Genomic DNA, 17,401 nt, shown 5'->3' on the forward strand with positions numbered 1-17,401 from the left:
CAACAGCCAGGCTGAGCCTAGGTCCCTCGCTCAGAGGGGAGGGCCGCATCCTGTGCCAAGCCCCCCCGCCCCAGTGCTCTGCCCCCAGCCCTGCTCAGCCCCACAGCCCCCCGGCCCCACCCGGCACCAGCCATGTTCAGCCTCCGGGTGTGCGGGTCCCGCTGACACCCGCCCTGCTCAGCTCCTGTCCCCTGGGCCACCCCGTCACCAGCCCCGCAGCCCCGCAGCCCCCCGCCGAGCCCCCGTTCATTCCTGCACCCACTGGCCCACCCAGCGCTGGCATCGCAGGGACCCGGCCCCTGCCTGGCACCGCTGAGCATCATTGCCAGGCCCACCCAGCCCAGCACCACCGGCGCTGTTCACCCCGCAGCCCCCCACCATCGCCCAGCCGCCATCGCCCATCCCTCTACAGCCCACTGCTGCGGGGCCACTGCAGCCGGGGGGCACCGGCAGCATCGCCCCGGCAGCAAGTGCCCCGTCCCGCCAGCCCCGCACCCCTCCGGCGAGCCGGGGAGCCCAGCAGGGACCAGCGCCCGCTCAGCCCCGAAGCCTGCACTCACCCACGCCATACTTCTCCTCCTTGGTGGGCAGCCACGGGGCCATGGCCGGCTGTGCTGCGGGGACCGGGGCCCTGCGCAGGGCGGCTGCTGGTTCCTCCTGCCACGCTCCCCAGGTCACGTGCATCTCACCAGCTTGTGCAAACCTCCGCTTCCTCAACGCGCAGCTGGGTGCTGCAGGGACCCACCGACCGCCCTGCGCTCCCCCACGCGCCAGGGCAGGGGTGGTGGGGATGGAGCCTCCAGAACCCTGCCACGCCGCCCACCCGGGGGCCTAGGCTCGGGTGGGTCACTGGGCCTGCCTGCAGGACGCGATGGGGCTGCTGGCCCCGGGCAATGCTGTGGCACCACGAGCCCCTCCAGCTGAGCACCGCTGCCAGAGCCCGGCAGCCAGCGGGACACGGGGCTGGAGCCCGGTGCACGGAGCAAGGGCAGCCCCGGCCACCCCGTGGCTCGGGGAGCTGCAGGGAGCCGTGCACTCAGGCCAGCCACGCCGCTCCAGACCAGCACCGCAGGGACGAGGCCTCGGCCTCCCTGGCTGGGGCTGGCCCGTCCCCACCCCTCGGTGCGCGAGGCTCGGCAGTCCAAATGCCGGTGCGGTGCACAGCCACGCCCTGGGCTCTGTGGGCCGGTGCCCAGCCCTCCGCTCCCTGCGGCACCAGGTCGGTGAGCGGAGCAACGGTTCAGCATCAACCACTTCCTTCCTGCCGCCTGCTGCAAACCCTGGCCGTCCAGTGCCTGCAGGTCCACGGGGACTGGATGCTCGTCCCCTGGCCCTGCTCAGCCCCGAGCCAGCGCTGGGCAGCGGAGCCCCGGCCCGGGCCAGGCCCCCTCCCCACCCGGCCACGCTGCCCTGGGACCCCCTCTTCCCCCGAGACCTGGCCGGCCCAGGCAGGGCTTCCACAGGCAGGCCGCCGCTCTCGCAGGTTGAGCCACTTCGCCGCCGGCCCCTTCAAGGCAGCGTCGGGCTCCTTCCCTGCGCCGCCCGCGCCCCCCTTGCAGGCCCCCACCTCCCCCCGCCAGCCCGAGCCTGCGCTGGGGTCACCCCTGGGTGCAGCTCCCCCATCCCATGGGTCACCCCCAGCCCCATGGCAGACACCCCAGGCTCCAGGGCAGACACCCCGGCCCAAAGCCTGCTCTGGGCAGCCCTCACAGACCCTTCAGCCTGTGGAAGAGGCGAGGGAGGGGACGGGGACCCCCACGGAAAAGGGAACTCGAGCAGGTTTGGTGAGCCGCCGGAGCTGGGTGAGGGGAGCTGGGGTACAGGGAAACCCAGGAGCGAGGAGGCAGCCGCGACGGTTTAAGGGCCCCCGAGCAGAGAGACTGCAGATGCGGCCTCTGCCCAGAGAGCTGGAGGGGATAACCTGGGATCATCACCCCTCTGCCTGGGCGTCTGCTCCCGGGTGGTGGCACGGCCAGGTCCCTGGCTGGGGTGGCAATGCCCGGTGCGAGCAGAGCGCGTTGGGGCAGCACACCGCAGCCTGCAGGCACTTGCCATGGGGCTGTGCCAGCACTGAAGCCTGCAGCACGGGCTTTCGATGCAGGGGAGCCGACACCCGGGGCCGAGGACAGCTGCAGCAGCCGCCATCCCTCGGCGGCAAAGGTCAGGACGCGCAGGCAGCTGCCCTGCCATCGCCACGCCAGCACGGACCTGCCCGCACAGAATCACAGAATCGTTTGGGTTGGAAAAGACCTTTAAGATCATCCAGTCCAACCGTAAACCTAACACCACCAAGCCCACCACTGCACCGCGTCCCTACACACCACATCTACGCGGCTTTTAAATACCTCCAGGGATGGGGACTCAACCCCTTCCCTGGGCAGCCTGGTCCAGTGCTTGATAACCCTTTCGGTGAAGTAAAATTTCCCAATATCCACCCTAAACCTCCCCTGGTGCAACTTGAGGCCATTTCCTCTCGTCCCATCACTTGTTACCTGGGAGAAGAGACCGACCCCACCTCTCTACACCCTCCTGTCAGGCAGCTGTAGAGAGCGATGAGGTCTCCCCTCAGCCTCCTTCTCTCCAGGCTGAACAACCCCAGGTCCCTCAGCCGCTCCCCATCAGCCTTGTGCTCCAGACCCTTCCCCAGCTCCGTTGCCCTTCTCTGGACACGCTCCAGCCCCTCAGAGTCTCCCTTGTGGTGAGGGGCACCGGGGCCCACGGCTCGAGGGTGGCCGAGGCTGGGTCAGACAGACGCCTGTCCCCATGGCCCGGTGTGGCACGGGCACGCAGAGGCAGGGGCCGGGGGTCTCTCTCGGAGCTGCGGGGGCAGCGCGGTGACTGCAGGCGCCTTCGGAGCTGCGCTTTCCGCCGGCAGCCGGCTCCCCGGACCCCGCTTGCGCCGGCGGCTTCCGACGCCGAAGTCCCGGGGCCAGCTGGGGCCGCACGGCCCGCCGCCGGCTCTGCTCCGCTGCCCCGAAAGGCGGGGTGCCCGCTGCCCGGGCCGGGCTGCCGCGGGCCGTCTGCCGGTCTGGCAGCTCCACCTGCCGGCCCCCACCGGCTGCACGCTTTGGGTGCAGGGCGCCCGGGCACGGGATGGCCGGCGCCGGTACGGGGCGCCCCGCACCGGGATGCCCGGCACCGGGATGCCCGGCGCCGGTACGGGCTGCCGGCGGGCTCGGGCTGCAGCCGCGCCCAGCACGGGACCGCGCACCCGGGACTCGCAGCGGAGGGGCAGCGGGCAGCCCCGGAGGAGCGGGCCGGCCCGCGGGCCGGGCAGCGCGGGGCTCCGAGCAGGGAGGGGGCGAGGCCCGCGCTGCCGAGCACGGCCCCGTCCGAGGCACGGGCCGGGGCGGGCCCCGCTTCCCGGGGCCGGGGCCGGGACCCGGGCGGCTGCTCCGCACAAGCACGCCGGGGCGGGCGGCGGGGCGGAGCCCACGGGAGGGGCCCCGGGCCGGGCCCCGGGAGGCTGGGCCCTCCGCCGGGGCGCGCAGGCGGCCCCGGGGCCGGGCCCGGCCCGGCCCGGCCCGGCCCGTCCAGGCCCGTCGCCACGCAGGCAGGGCCGCGCCTAGCAACGGGCCGCGCGCCGGCGGGCGGGGAACGCCCCGCGGCGCTGATTGGCGGCCGCGGGCAGGGCCACGTGACGGCGCCGCGGTCACCTGACGGCCTCCCGAGGCACGGCCCGAGGTGGCGGCGGCGCGCGCAGGTGAGCGGCGGCCGGGACGGGCCGGAACCGGAACCGGAACCGGGGCCGCGGGTCGGGGGGCTGAGCCGGGGGATCCCGCCTCGCCCCGCCCCCTCCGGTCTGGTGAGGTCCGGTCCGGTCCCGGTGCTCAGGTGCCCCGTCCGGTCCGGTCCGGTCCGACCCGGCCCGGTGTCCCCCCGGCCCGGCGCGGCCCGTGCCATTCGGGTCCGCCCGCCTCCAAGGTGTCCGCCCTGTCCCACACCCCCTGCGCCCCTGCCCGGTCCCCCACGCACAGCCCGGTCCTGTCCGCCGCACCCCACTCGCTCCTGCCGTGCTCTCCCGGTGGCCCGGCCCGGCCCGGCCCCCTCTGGCCCGGTCTGCTCCGCCTGCCTGTCCCCCCCGGCCCCCTGCCTGTCCCTGCCCCTCTCTGCCCGCGCCCTCCTGCCTGTCCCCGGCCCCTGTGCCCCGCAGGTCCCCCCACCCCAGCGGGAGGGGACGGTGGGCCGCGCCAGGCCGCTGCCGGGGACGCGGGCGAGGGTGGGTCAGCGCCGGGCTCCGCCGGGTCTGCTGTGACCCGGCGGGTCCCGCTCCACCTGCCTGCCCTCGCAGCACCGGCGCCAGCGTCCCCGCCATGGCCGGCTGCGGGGCCCCTGGCTCCCCGCCCCGGCAGAGCGGCCCTGGCTCCGCGCTGGAGGAGGAGGAGGAGGATGACGACCCAGCCCTGGGCTGCGATGGCGACCTGGAGGTGAACCCCTACGACGGGCTGCCCTTCTCCTCCCGCTACTACGAGCTCCTGCGGCAGCGCCGGGAGCTGCCCGTCTGGACCACCAAGTACAGCTTCATGGAGCACCTGGAAGGCAACAGCGGCATCGTCCTGGTGTCCGGGCCCCCCGGCACTGGCAAGAGCACCCAGGTGAGGGGGGGGGGCCGTGTCAGGGCCGCCGGGAGCAGCCGGCCCCGCTGGGGGGCTGCGGGCGGCCGGGCAGGGCCACGCCGCTGCCTGGGAGCCCGGCACAGGGCTGCGGTACCGGCCGCTCTGCCAGCGGTCTCTCCCCACGCCCGCTCGATCCCAGCTGAGCGTCCTGTCCCTCCTGCTCAAAACGCCTCCGGCGCCGCTGTCGGCGGCAGCTGGGTCCTGCCCCGAGGCCGCCGCCTTCCCCTGGGGCCTGCGTCTGGGTCCCGCTCCCACGCGAGCGAGCCGCAGCCCCCGTGGCACGGGAGCCGCCGGGCCCTCGCCCCTGCCGGAGCGGCGCAGGCAGGCCTCGCGTGCTCCCCTCCCGCCAGCCCCCTGCGCGGCGTTGCCACGCGTTTGCCGTGTGCTGGCAGGCCCTGGGCCGTGGTGGAGCGGGGAGCGTGGGAGCCCGGGCGGCTGCGGGGCTGCGGGCAGAAGGCACGGAGATGGGACTGCGGCCGGGCAGCAGCTCCCTGACCCCACGGCAGCGTCTGAGCTTGCGGGGGGGACGGAGGGGGCGACGGGCCCCGCAGGGCTTCGGTTCCGCTGCGGTACCTGGCAGCGTGCCGCTACGGTGAGCCCGGCGTGGGGCAGGGCTAGGGCAGAGCTGGGCGGTCGCGCGCCGGGATGTGCCGGAGCAGGCGCCGGGGCCCCGGGCAAAGCCTTGGCACGAGCCAGGAAGTGCTGCCACGGCCGCCCTGGGAGCGGCTGCCACAGCGGCGCAGGGCATCGGGCCGGCGCAGGAGGCGGTGCAGGGAGGGGGAGACGGCTCCTCCCTGGAGCTGGGCCCGGGTGCATGGGGCGGGGGCGGCGGGCATGGGCGGTCAGGCTGGATGGTGGTGGGCCCGGGGTGCCAGCACCCTTCCTGCCCGCCCCAGGGAGCTGCTCCTGTCTGACAGCCCCTGCCCCGGCACGCGGAGACATCGTCACGCAGACTTTGACCTGAGGAGGGATCGCCTGGGAGCTGCGGGGGCAGCCGTGGCCTCCGCGGGGCCGGACGCGGGCTGGGTCACCGCGTGGCAGCTGCCGGCCCCTGGGGCTATCAGGGCGTTGGCAGCGGGCTCGGGGCCGCTTGCCCAAACCACCTCCCTTGGACGTGATCCCGGCCTGGGTTCAGCCCGTGGCACCAGCCGACCCGCGGGGTGCCGGATTTGGGGAATAAAGCCCTTGTGCGGGCCCTGGCCTGGTCTGGCCCCAGGGCCAGGCTGCTTTTGGGTGCAGGCACCCCGCCTACAATCCCTGCGGGGCCCTGGGACCACTGTGCCCTGAGCAGGCCAGGGGACGTGACTCGATCCACGTGGAGCAGCTGACCCTGCGTGTTGGTGCACCAGCACCCCTCAGATGTGGTGCTTCCGCCCAAAGTGGGAAGAGCCAACGCGCAAGCCGGGTCCCTTCACCGTTGTCGTGGCCGAGGGCTGTCTCTGCCCTGTGCCGCCGCCTTCGCCGGTCTTTGCAGGCAGCAAGGCGGCGGAAGGGAGGGTGCAGAGCCGTGCACGGAGACACGGCTGAACACGGCCACTCTGTGGGGCAGTTGCAGGGCCGGGTAGGGGAACAGAGCAGGCTGCGCGCGCGCCCACGGTCACTGCCGGGCGCGTGGGTGACCCGTGTGCTCCTGCCCAGCTGTGAGCTGGGCTCTCTGGAGGCAGCCCCTGGCAGGACTCTGTCCGTCCGTGGCCCCGGGTGCTGGGCAGACACAGGGGTGCAGGCACCTGCTCGTGGGGGGCACGCGGCACGGGAGGAGCGAGCGAGGCGGGCGGCGTGTTGGGAGCGGTTAGACAGCAGATTTCTGGTCCCCGGTGCCCAAAGGACAGCCACACGGCCCCGGGACCGTCCCGTGCTGCCTGGCCGGGTGCTCGGGCAGCGGCTGCTCCCCGGCGCTTCCTTCCCCGTCCCTCGCTGTGGGGTTTCCTGGGGCAGCGTGTGATTCCTCTGGCCCCACGCGAGGAGGCTCGAGCCCCTGCCCCACGCTGGCGGCTGCTGCAAGGTCTGGGTCTCGCGGACCTGGCCAGCGACCGCTGCTCTGTGCTGAACCCGACCGGGGACCTGCCCGGCCCTCCCTGGAGGGTGGGGGCCGGATAGAATAGAGCAGGATGGCTCCAGTCGGCAGGGACCTGCCGCAGTCACCGGGTCGAACTGCCTCGCTGCTCCAGGGCTGCCCAAAAGTTAAGGCACGTTATTAAGGGCATTGTCCAAATGCCTCTTAAGCCCTGGCAGGCGTGACCTGGAGGCACTGCTCTGGCCGAGATGGCAGCTCTGGCGAAGGCAGCGCAGCACGTACCCCCAGCCCCGTTGTTCCTGGGGAGGTGGAGGCAGAGAGGACTCTCGTCCCGTGTCCTTGGTGCGAGAGCCAGGGCCGCGGTGTCCCGTGGCGAGGCGGAAAGCGGCAGGCGTGGGGCGACGAGGCTGTGGGGCTCGTGTCACAGGGTGCTGGCGCTCAGAGGTGACGGAACCGGGGAGGGAAGGTCCCGCCTGGGCGCTTCTGTGCGGTCTCTGGCCTGGGAGGTCCCACAGCTGCGTCTCTGGGGGCTGCTGTGGGGGGGGTCCCTCTGCCCTTCGCGGGGGGCACAGCGGGTGCCGCCCCACGACGGGGAGGGGAGCGGCCCGGCGCTCCTGGCCGGCGCCGTGCCGTCCCCGGGCCCTGACCGGCGTCCTGGCCCTGCAGATCCCGCAGTGGTGCGCGGAGTACGCCCTCTCCCTGCAGTTCGCCCACGGCCTGGTGGCCTGCACCCAGCCCCACAGCCTGGCCGCCCTCAGCCTCTCCCTGCGCGTGGCGGACGAGATGGACCTGAACCTGGGCCACGAGGTCGGCTACTGCGTCCCCCACGAGGACTGCTGCACCACCGAGACCATCCTCAGGTAGGGGGACGGGGGGGCCCCCGGGGCTGCCCGTGCCGGGAGCGCCCGTCTCGGCGCGCTCTAATCCGGCTCCCCGGCGGCAGCGTAATCTCTTAATCCGGCCTGGCCTCGTTGCGGGGAGCGATGAAGCAGGCTGCTGGCTGCCCGGGCCCCCCCGGGGCTGCGGTGGGGACTCCTGCCGCCGGAGAAGGGGCGAGGCTGCCGCCCCCGGGCTGTGTGCGGGGATGCCTGCAGCGGTGCAGCCCGCGGGGCCGGGGGTCCCTGCGGCCACCCCGCGCTGACGGGGCTGGGCCGCGGCAGGTACTGCTCAGACGAGATGCTGCTGCGGGAGATGACGTCGGACCCGCTGCTGCGGCAGTACGGGGTGGTGGTGCTGGACGAGGCGCAGGAGCGGACGGTGCCCACCGACGTGCTGCTGGGGCTGCTGAAGGACGTCCTGCGCCAGCGCCCCGCGCTGAAGGTGGTGGTGGTGACCTCGCCGGCCATGGAGGAGCGGCTCCGCGCCTTCTGCGGGGACCCCCCCGTGGTGCGGGTGCCGGGGCCTGGGCCCCCTCCCCAGCTGCTCTACAGGGACCCGCCGGCCCGTGGCCGCGTCGCGGCTGCCTGCCAGGCCGTGCTGGACATCCACCGGCGGCCGGAGCCCGGCCACATTCTGCTCTTCCTGGCCAGCGAGCAGGTGGGCTGCGGGCAGCCGGGGCTCGGCTCCTGGGGGACTCGCCGTGCTCTGAGGCCTGGGGGAACGAAGGGGGAAGGTTTGGGGGATCCCGCTCAGCTGTGTGCGGGGAGCCCTGAGGACGGCAGGGGCTGCTGGGGATTAAACTGCAAGAGCTGGGGCTCCCGTGGAGGGGCGGTGGGCTCCGGGGGGGGGACCTGGGGTCCTTCCCCCAGGGCACCAGGAGGCAGCTGCGGGGCACGGCGCAGGGCCCTGTCCCAGGGATGGGGCCGCTCTGGGCGGGCGTCACTCACGTCCCCCCGTCCTTCCCCGCAGGAGATTGCCGAGTGCTGCGGGGCCATCCAGACCGAGGCCGTGGCGCTGAGCCCGGGGCTGGGCCCGCTGCTGGTCCTGCCCCTGCACCCCGGCGTGGGCCACGCGGCGCAGAAGGTGTACGAGGCGCTGGAGGAGAGCGGCCGAGAAAGGCGGGTGATCGTCACCCACTGGCTTGCGGACTCGTCCTTCTCTCTGGGCGCCGTGCGCTTCGTCATCGACTCGGGGCTGGAGCTGCGCAACGTGAGTGTGCCGGCCCGGGGCGGGGAGCCAGGCAGCGGCGAGCGGGGGGCCCGGCTCTGCTCTGGGGCGCGGTCGGCAGCGTGGGCGGAGGCGAGTCTGGGGAGGGAGCGTGGGGCCGCAGCGGTCCGCGTTGTCTGCTCGGCCCGGGCTCTGCGTGATGCCCCGGCCTGGGGGATGCTGTGCGGGGCGTGGGACCTGCCCCGGGGAGGTGGCAGCGGTGGCACTGCACCGGCGGGGCGCGGGGGCCTTTGGAGAAGGCGGGGGCTCGTCTGCGGGTGCCCCTTTTCACGGCCTCGCCTGCAGGTCTACAACCCCCGCATCCGGGCAGAGTCCCAGGTGCTGCGGCCCATCAGCAAGAGCCAGGCAGAATCACGCATGCAGCGAGCTGCGGGCAGCCCCCCAGGTGAGAGCCCCTGCCCGGGCGTCCCCCGAACGTGCCTCCAGCGGGAGGGGGCCGTTTCCCCACCCCGCCGGGGCCCCAGGCAGCCCACGGCCCGGCACCCTTCCCTGCCCGCCTGCGCTCGCTGCCCCGTCCCTGGGCTCCGTCCCTGCCGGCGTCGTGGCTCACGGCCCCTCTCCTGCAGGCACCTGCCTGCGCCTCTACTCGGAGGCCTTCTATGAGCAGCGCCTGCCCCCCAGCCCTGCGCCCCACGTCAGCGAGACCAGCCTCAGCCGCCTCGTGCTGCTGCTGAAGCGCCTGGACATCGCCGACATGGGCCAGTGCGACTTCCTTGACCGGCCGGGTTAGTGCCCGCAGGGCGCGGAGGGGCCGGGCACGGCACGGGGTGGGGGGCGGAGCAGAGGGGCGCAATAGGGGCGGCTGTGCCAGCGGAGCTGGAGAGCCGTGGCCACCGCTGCGGCCCGGGTTGTCTCTGGAGCGGGGCTGGAGGGTCCTGTGGGTGCAGGAGGAGGATGGGCAGGGCTGCCTGGTCCCGGCAGCCAGCTGACGTCCTGCCCCAGCCCCTGAGTCGCTGATGCAAGCGCTGGAGGACCTGGACTACCTGGCTGCCCTGGACGATGATGGGAACCTGTCGGAGGTGGGGATCATCATGTCAGAATTCCCCCTGGACCCCCAGCTGGCCAAGGCACTCATCGCCTCCTGCGAGTTCGACTGTGTGGAGGAGATGGTCAGCCTGGCCGCCATGCTCACAGGTACCGTGCCGAGGGGCTCGGAGCCCGCTGCTGCCGGCGCGGGCCACGGCGCGGTCCCCGGAGAGCCAGCACTGGCAGGGGTGGTACTGGGGGGCATGTGGTGACCTTCCCTCTGCGCCACCCCCAGCTTCCCCCTGCTTTGTGCCCCCTTCCACGCACCTGGAGGAGGCCGTGACCATGCGCCGGCGGGCCCTGCTCCACCCGGACGGAGACCACTTCACCCTCATCAACATCCTCAACGCCTTCCAGCAGCGTGAGTGCCGGGCAGGGGCTCGACTGCCGGCGGGCTGCGCGCCCCGCCCGTGTCCCACGGCTCCTTCGCGCGTCCCCTGCTCCTGTCAGGAGCAAGCGCTGCAGCCGCGTTCCTGACCCCGTCCAGGTGCCCCAGCCTGGCTGCGGGGGGGGTCCCAGCCCCAGCCTGGGAGCCGCGCGCTCTGCGGGGTACCCGTCCCCGCCGCCTTGAGGGGATGCGGTCTGCGGGAGCAGCGGTGCCTGGTTTCGTGGCCCGTGAGCCCCCAGCCCAGCCGGGCCGCCCGCTTCCACAGGGGTCTCTGCTCGTCCGGCCCTGCCCCCGCGGTGCTGACCCTGCTCTCCCCGCAGACAACGCGGACGAGGGCTGGTGCCGCAAGCACGCGGTGAGCGGGGAGGCCCTGCGGCTGGCGAGCATTGTGCGGGCAGAGCTGCTGGAGGTGATGCGGCGCATCGAGCTGCCCGTCTCGCCCCCCGCCTTCGGCACCGATGCCAACGTGCTCAACGTCCAGAGAGCGCTCATCTCCGGCTACTTCCTCAAGGTGGGCCGGGGGGCCGCGAGGGGCCCGGCTGCGGGGCGGGAGTCGTGCCAGCCAGCCCCGCTCCCCTCCCGCTCCGCTCCCCAGGTCGCCCGGGACATCGACGGCTCTGGCAACTACGTGATGCTGACGCACAAGCACGTGGCCCACCTGCCCCCCGCCTGCTGCTACCTGCTGCGGCAGCCCCCCCAGCGCCCGCCCCCCTGGGTCCTCTACCACGAGTTCACCATCTCGCAGGACAACTGTCTCCGTGTGGTCTCGGAGATCCAGCCCCAAATGTGAGGACCTCGGGGTCGGGGCGGGACGGGTCACGCCCGGGCCGCGTCCGTGCGCGGGTCCGCAGCTGGCGCCGGCCCGGGAGCGCAGCGGAGCCCTGGGGTGCGATGCCCGGCCTGGGCCTCCTCTGCTGTGGGCGGCTGGGGCGGGCGGGGGACTGTTCCCACGCGGGGGAGCGAGGAGGCTGCTCCAGGGAGGCCCCCGGGCTGGCTGCCCCTCCTTGACCCCCCCGTACCCGCAGGCTGGTGGAGCTGGCACCTCAGTACTACTTGAGCAACCTGCCGCCCAGCGAGAGCCGTGACCTGCTGATGGAGCTGCGGGAGAAGGTGGTGGCCGTGGAGGACGTGCCGGCGGTGCCAGAGCCGCTGGGAGACGCGGCCGGCGGGGAGGATGAGGAGAGGGAAGTCTGTGTGCTGCAGTGAGCCGGAGCCACCGGAGCCCCCGCGGCGGGGCCACCTAGGCTTGGCTGTGACCGCCGGGGACGGGAGAGCCCCGGGGAGGCCGTGCTGCTGCGGGGGCCGACCCGGTCCCCAGGGAGGCGCGGGCAGAGCCTGCTGCTACCACAGCTCTGCGCCACGGTCGTGGTGCCGGCGGCCACGGGACTGGCCCCCAGCGTCTCCCCGGGGGACAGAGCCCGGTTCGGGGGAGCGCTGGCCCCGGGCCGGGGGAGTCGTGCCAGCCCTCCCCGTCCAGGGTCCCCCACTCCGTGTTTCCCGGGGGGCTGCCGCGGGGCTGGGGCTGCCGGCCCTGCCTGCCCCACGCCCCCCGCGCCCGGGGGAGCAGCACCCGGGGGCCGAGGGGCCGCTTGCGAGTCTCTGTATAAAGTTTTGTGACCTTTGCTCCTGGCCTCGCATCGTCACTGCCGCCGAGGAGGGCTCGTGCCGCAGAGGGGTCCGGCGAGGGTGGGCTCCGTCCCATCCCACCCCGAGGTCCTGCCTGCAGCGGGGAGAGGGCTCCCCCCAGGCCCCTGCAGGCAGCTCTGCACCCCCCCCCCGAGCCTCCCCTCTCCCGGGGGGTTTCTGAACATGAGGCATCCCTGGTCTTGCTCACCTCCTGCCTCCAGTTCTGGGTAGCGTACCGCTGCTCCCGCTCACGTCGACGCGCCGAGGGGCAGCCCTGGCCTTTGCGCCGGGTCTTCCCCGCTGCGGTCGCGTGCTCTTCTGCAGAAGCAGAGGGGAAGCTGTGGCCGGCGGGGGTGGGCGGCAGTCTGGGTGTGCAGCCCTGGGCTGGGACAGGGCACGGGCGCTCCCCTGGGGCGGTGTCCCCCTCCCTCCCTCCTCAGGGTTCCTCTTCCTGCCTTGGGGTCCCCTCCAGCTTTCCAGCAAGTCCCGCTTCTCTCGTGGCTCCCTGGCACCACGGGCAAGGGCTGAGCCTCCCCTCGGGGGGCCGGGGGTCCCGGTGCGGGCGCTGTGCTCCGGCCCCTGCCCCAGGACGGACCACTTGGCACGGGAGTGCTCCGTCCCGGCAGCTGACCCTCCTTCCCTCCCTCCTTCCCTCCCCGCAGCCCACGCGTGGGGGCTCTGCTGTTCCCGGGAAGGGGCCTGGAGGTTCCGCCGCCCTGTCCCCGCCACAGCGCCTAGAAGGCTGGGTGGAAAAGTGAGGGCTGGGCCTCCCCGCAGCCTCCTTGGAGCCCGAACTTCCCCCTCGCTTTCTAGGAACCCCAGAAAGTACATGAGTGGGAGCACCGGGGCGCAGCTTGCACCTCTCCACCCCCCCCAGCCTGGGGCCGCCTGCGCCCGGGGTGGGGGGGCTGCCCTGTCCCCTCTCCCCGGGCCGGGGCTGCAGGCAGCGGGGGCCCAGGCCGGTGCCTGCTGTGGGCAGAGGGGCTGTGCCTTGCCAGGCTGAGCGGAGATGGCCGTGCAGCGGAGCTGGGCCGCTGCTCGCGGGGACGGCGAAGGGGAGCCTGGTGGCTGTGGCTGCCTCTGCCCTGCGTCCCCGTCCCAGCACAGCATCCCGCGGGACGAGCGGCCGGGGCAGCTGCGTGGCCCTGGGCGGGGAGGGAATGGGCGAGACAGCCAGCGCCTGGCTGGGTGCAGCACCCCGAGCCCCTGCAGGGACCCGCTCCTCTCCTCGGGGACCCACCGCAGCCCAACAGGCCAGGGCCAAGCACCGCGCCGGCCCCTCTCCGGACCCCAGGACAGGCGCTGCTGAACCTCGGTGGTCCCTTCCCCGCACTCTGGCCCCTGCTCCCCCCGCAGCGGGTGCTGCGTGTGTCTGCGGGTGCTGCGGGTGTCTGCGGGTGCTGCGTGTGGCTGGGGTGCTGTGTGTGTGGGTGCTGCGTGTGGCTGCGGGTGCTGCGTGTGGCTGGGGTGCTGTGTGTGTGGGTGCTGCGTGTGGCTGTGGGTGCTGCGTGTGTGGGTGCTGCGTGTGGCTGCGGGTGCTGCGTGTGGCTGGGGTGCTGTGTGTGTGGGTGCTGCGTGTGGCTGCGGGTGCTGCGTGTGGCTGGGGTGCTCTGTGTGTCTGCGGGTGCTGCGGGTGGCTGTGGGTGCTGCGTGTGTCTGCGGGTGCTGCGTGTGTGGGTGCTGCGTGTGTCTGCAGGTGCTGCATGTGTCTGTGGGTGCTCTGTGTGGCTGCGGGTGCTGCGTGTGTGGGTGCTGCATGTGTCTGCGGGTGCTCTGCGTGTCTGCAGGTGCTGCGTGTGGCTGCGGGTGCTGCGTGTGGCTGCAGGTGCTGCGTCTGTGGGTGCTGCGGGTGGCTGCAGGTGCTGCGGGTGGCACGCGGTGATGTGCAAACCTTCAGCCGGTCCTGGGGCTCAGGACCGCACTGCGGGAGCTGGGAGCACCCAGGGCTCCTGCACTGCCCTGGGTGCCCAGTGCTGCCCCTTCGCCCAGCGGTTCCTGGGAGGGGACCCGTCCTCATCGCCCCAGCAATGCCTGCAGCTGGGGCAGGGCAGCAGGTCCCCGGTGCCCCCCGGCCTGGGAAGTACCCATGGTGAGTCCTAGCAAGGCTGGGGCCGGGTGCGCTGGGGCCTGAGCGTGGGTCCCGGCTCGCAGCTCCACCCAGCGCAGCTTTCTCCTCTTCTGAGAACTGTGATGCTTCTGTGGTTTGGCTTCACCTTGGGGCAGCCCCGCAGGGTCCCGGCTCAGTATAAACCCAGCCACCCGCTGGCCCCCAGCCCAGGCTGAGCCCACCGGAGCAGCGCACACCAGGGCAGCGAGGTAGGCACAGCACGGAGGGTGCCGGGGGATGCTTGCGCCGCGGCCCCGGGAGGGTTTGGGCACCCCGGAGCCGGCAGCGGGAAGGGTCGGGGTGTTGCGTTGGCTGCCAGCCCTGTGCGGGGCTCCCCCCCGCTGCACCGCTCCCCCTCCTGCCTGGCCCTGCTGCCGTCCCAGGGCCGAGGGCTCTGCCCTTGCTGATGCTGCTGGCTGCGTCCCAGCTCGGCCGGCTGCCCTTCTCTTGCGGTACGGCTGGCCCCCCTCCCCGGCACGGGGCTGCCCTTCCCCTTCCCCTACCACTGCCCTTCCCCTCCCAGATGCTGGTGCTGGTGGGGCTGGTGCTGTGCCTCTCTCCTGCGGACGCCCTGACTGCCTTCCCCCCAAAGTGTGAGTCCTGCCCCGTCTGGGCAAAGGGGAGCCCTGGAGGGGAGACCCCCCCGGGGCGGTGGGGGGGGGCTGCAGGACCCACACAGCAGCTGGAGGGAGCAGGGAGCGCCCGCATCCCTCCGATACGGGGTGACACGAACCCGGGTCAGGGTAGCTCTTCTGGTGCGCTGGGGGTTAGAGGATGGGAACGAGAGTGATGGGGGGCAGACACGGAGTGAGGGAGCAGGGGGACGGATGTGGGGTGAGGCAGCAGGGTGGGGATGGACATGGGGTGATGGGGCAGGGGGGATGGGCGCGGGGTGCGGGAGCAGGGTGGGGCCATGGGGAAGGATGGATGTGGTGTGTCGGGGCGAGGGGGCACCCAGCCCCACGGTGTTGTGGGGGACAGGCTGCCCACACCATAGCCCATCTCTGACCCGTCTCTGCCTTTCGTCTCCAGTTCAGGTGGGGAAACTGAACGGGGACATAGTGGTGAAATGCAACACCTCGGAGCAGCAAGTGACCTGGACGCAGAACGGGGAGCCGGAGCCCATGGCTGAGCTTATAGCCGAGGGACAGACTCTCACCATCCTCGGCTTGGACCTGCCGGCCACGGGCAACTACAGCTGCTGGGCCGGCACCGTCCTGCTGGACACCACCTACGTGGTGGTCAGCAGCGCCCGTACGTGGGGCCGGGCGCGAGGGGGCTGGCACGGCCGGGCAGGGGAGCCAGGGCTGAGGGAGCAGGGGGGTTATCGGGGCGGGGGGGGGATGCAAGGGGCTGGGGGTAGGCTGGGGACGCTCGTGCATCTGCAGAGGTTTGTGCCCAGCCCACGGGGCTGCGGGGATGCACCCGGCAGGGCTGTGCGGGGACGGGGGGAGCCCAGCCACGGGGGCAGCCTCGCCTGTGCTGTACGTCCCGGCCCCACGCAGCCCCTGAGCCGTTGTCCCCTGGCCCCACCAGGCAAGGAGGGGATGAACGTCTCCTGCCAGGCTGAGTCCTACCGTGGCTCCTTCCACTGCTCCTGGACCTGCCCCCACTCCACCGTCTTCCGCGCCCGCCTCACACGCAGGTGGGTGCCCCAGGGACCCCCCTCCCCGACCCGGCCCCGGCCCAGTGGCTGCCCAGCCCTCACGCCTTCCTCCCCCTGGCAGTGATGGCTCCTTGGGGGAGTGGGTGCCGGCGGCCAGCCACCGTGGCCAGTTCAGCGCCAGCTTCACGGACCCCTCCTTCTGCCCCTTCGCCGAGGAGCTGCGCCCGCTGCAGCTGCAGCTGGAGGGGCTCTCCACCACCTCCTACCTCAACGTCTCCATCCACTTCTTCGTCCGCGACATTGGTGAGCTCAGACCAGCGGCAGCGGGGTCCAGCGGGCTTCCTCGGGGCGCTGGGGGCCCTGTGGGAGGGCTCGGCCCCAGGGCCGGGCAGCGCTGCCCTGTGCTGAGCCCTGCTCTGCCCGCAGTGCGGCCCAACCCACCGCAGGAGCTGACCGTGCAGCGGCGGGGGGAGCAGCTCCACCTGGCCTGGGCCCCCCCGGCCTCCTGGCCGCTCCCCAAGTCCTACTTTGCCCTGCTCTACCGGCTGCAGTACGAGCTCCTCAACGGCACCCAGGTAACTGCGGGATGCCCGCGCCCAGCCTGCCCCTGCACGTGCCGCCCCGCGTCCTCGCTCTGCTGCGCCCACCCTGCCCCGCGCCCACCCTGCCCCAGCCCCAGCCTGGGCTCTTCCCTCTGCCCAGGGGTGCCACTGGGAACAGGGACTTGACGGGGACTCCGCAACGGCCCCCTCCCCGCTACGCTGCTTCTCTCCTTGGGGCAGTGAATCGTCACTCCTGGCTGTCACCTCTGCTTCCCCGCCCCCAGTGCTGCCCACGCGAGGCAGCGTCACTGCCTGGGTTGGGGAGGTGCCAGTGTCTCCCACTCCTGAGCCCCCCCGCGCCGAGCCCTGCTCCTGCCCTGTCCCACCTTCCCCGCAGCCTCCCCTCCAGCGGCGCCCGTGCCGGCTGCGCCCTGTCCCGGTGCCGGGGTGCTCCCCGAGGCCACAGCCGGCCTCGCTTTGCAGGTTGACAAGTACGTGGAGGGCGCGGAGGAGACGCGGCTGCAGGAGCGGGTGCGGCGGGTGCGCATCAGCTGCCAGGACCCCTACGCCAACCCCGCCTGGAGCCCCTGGAGCGTCTGGCAGGACGTCGATGCAGCCCAGCAGCACCGGCTCCGAGCACGCTGACACTGCGCACGGACACCGCCTTCCCCCTCGCACCCTTCCCCTACCCCGCTGCACCTCCGTGTGCACGGGGACGCCCGGGGGGCCACCCCCCAGATGTGGCAGCCATAGGGACCCAACAATGACCTTCCCATTCTCTCGTACGGTTTGGAAGAGGCTTTTTACCTCTGTTAAAGAGCTGGGCTTGGCTTTACCATGACAAACCTCGGTTAGTCTTTGTGGGGGGTGGCGGGTGCTGGGTCCCCCAGCCCCCATCTTCCGCAGGCTCCAGCTGGGGCACACCACAGGCAGGGCTCCTGCCTGCCCTGCCCTTCTGCTCAGGGTGCCCAGGCCGGCCCCTGCCCCACGGGGGGTCACAGGCTTGTGAAGGCCCCCGCTGCCCCACAGCTCCCCAAGGGGCCCCCGGTCCCTGAGGGTCCCCCACTCCCTGCCGGTGCTGGGCTGCTGGGCTTGGCCCGCGGGGTCCTTCGGCATGGCTGAAAACAGGCGTGTGACACGCGTGCATGCTCCAGCCCAGCCGGGGACAGCCCAGCTCAGCGGCCGTATCCAGCCCTGGCCCGGGTGGGGTGTCCCCACAGCCCCGCCCAACTGCCTGCCAGGGGACACAGGCACCCTAGACCCCCCTATTCCTCATCACCCCCCCCCCCCAGATCTGCCTCCTTTCTGGGGGCTGCGGTGGGGCAACGTCCCCAGCCCCAGGGGCAGCACCAAGGGGGCATGCACCAAGG

General features: G+C 73.0%; 3 protein-coding genes across 6 annotated transcripts in view; 2 read left to right on the top strand and 1 right to left on the bottom strand.

The window, feature by feature from the left end:
- LOC140652459 (dedicator of cytokinesis protein 2-like) overlaps positions 1–1,325 on the bottom strand; it is an 85,241-nt gene extending 83,916 nt beyond the window's left edge. The window contains exon 1 of the mRNA XM_072863267.1: positions 561–1,325. Coding sequence (XP_072719368.1) covers positions 561–684 — 124 coding nt within the window. The 5' untranslated portion in view covers positions 685–1,325. The remainder of the gene's footprint in view (positions 1–560) is intronic.
- A 2,233-nt stretch (positions 1,326–3,558) lies between these two features.
- On the top strand, positions 3,559–11,773 carry DQX1 (DEAQ-box RNA dependent ATPase 1). 4 transcript variants are annotated; one of them, XM_072862604.1, is made up of 12 exons: positions 3,559–3,703; positions 4,292–4,595; positions 7,297–7,490; positions 7,791–8,166; positions 8,479–8,718; positions 9,022–9,121; positions 9,303–9,461; positions 9,679–9,870; positions 9,998–10,123; positions 10,471–10,661; positions 10,746–10,936; positions 11,176–11,773. In XM_072862604.1, the coding sequence occupies exons 2-12, from the start codon at positions 4,314–4,316 to the stop codon at positions 11,354–11,356; spliced, it is 2,232 nt and encodes a 743-aa protein (XP_072718705.1). In that variant the 5' UTR covers positions 3,559–3,703; positions 4,292–4,313; the 3' UTR covers positions 11,357–11,773. The 4 variants fall into 4 exon arrangements, with proteins under 4 accessions (XP_072718705.1, XP_072718707.1, XP_072718706.1 ...); XM_072862606.1 differs by having other exon boundaries at positions 10,036–10,123; XM_072862605.1 differs by having other exon boundaries at positions 9,679–9,755; positions 10,036–10,123.
- Positions 11,774–13,998: 2,225 nt separating this feature from the next.
- On the top strand, positions 13,999–16,676 carry LOC140652026 (interleukin-12 subunit beta-like). Its single transcript, XM_072862289.1, has 7 exons — positions 13,999–14,092; positions 14,407–14,476; positions 14,916–15,137; positions 15,420–15,528; positions 15,611–15,792; positions 15,916–16,064; positions 16,515–16,676. Exons 2-7 carry the CDS (start codon positions 14,407–14,409, stop codon positions 16,674–16,676), a joined length of 894 nt encoding a protein of 297 aa, XP_072718390.1. The 5' UTR covers positions 13,999–14,092.
- The last annotated feature ends 725 nt before the right edge of the window (positions 16,677–17,401 follow it).

Source organism: Ciconia boyciana, chromosome 5 (genome assembly GCF_034638445.1).
Source record: "Ciconia boyciana chromosome 5, ASM3463844v1, whole genome shotgun sequence".
NCBI classification, from domain to species: Eukaryota; Metazoa; Chordata; class Aves; order Ciconiiformes; family Ciconiidae; genus Ciconia; species Ciconia boyciana.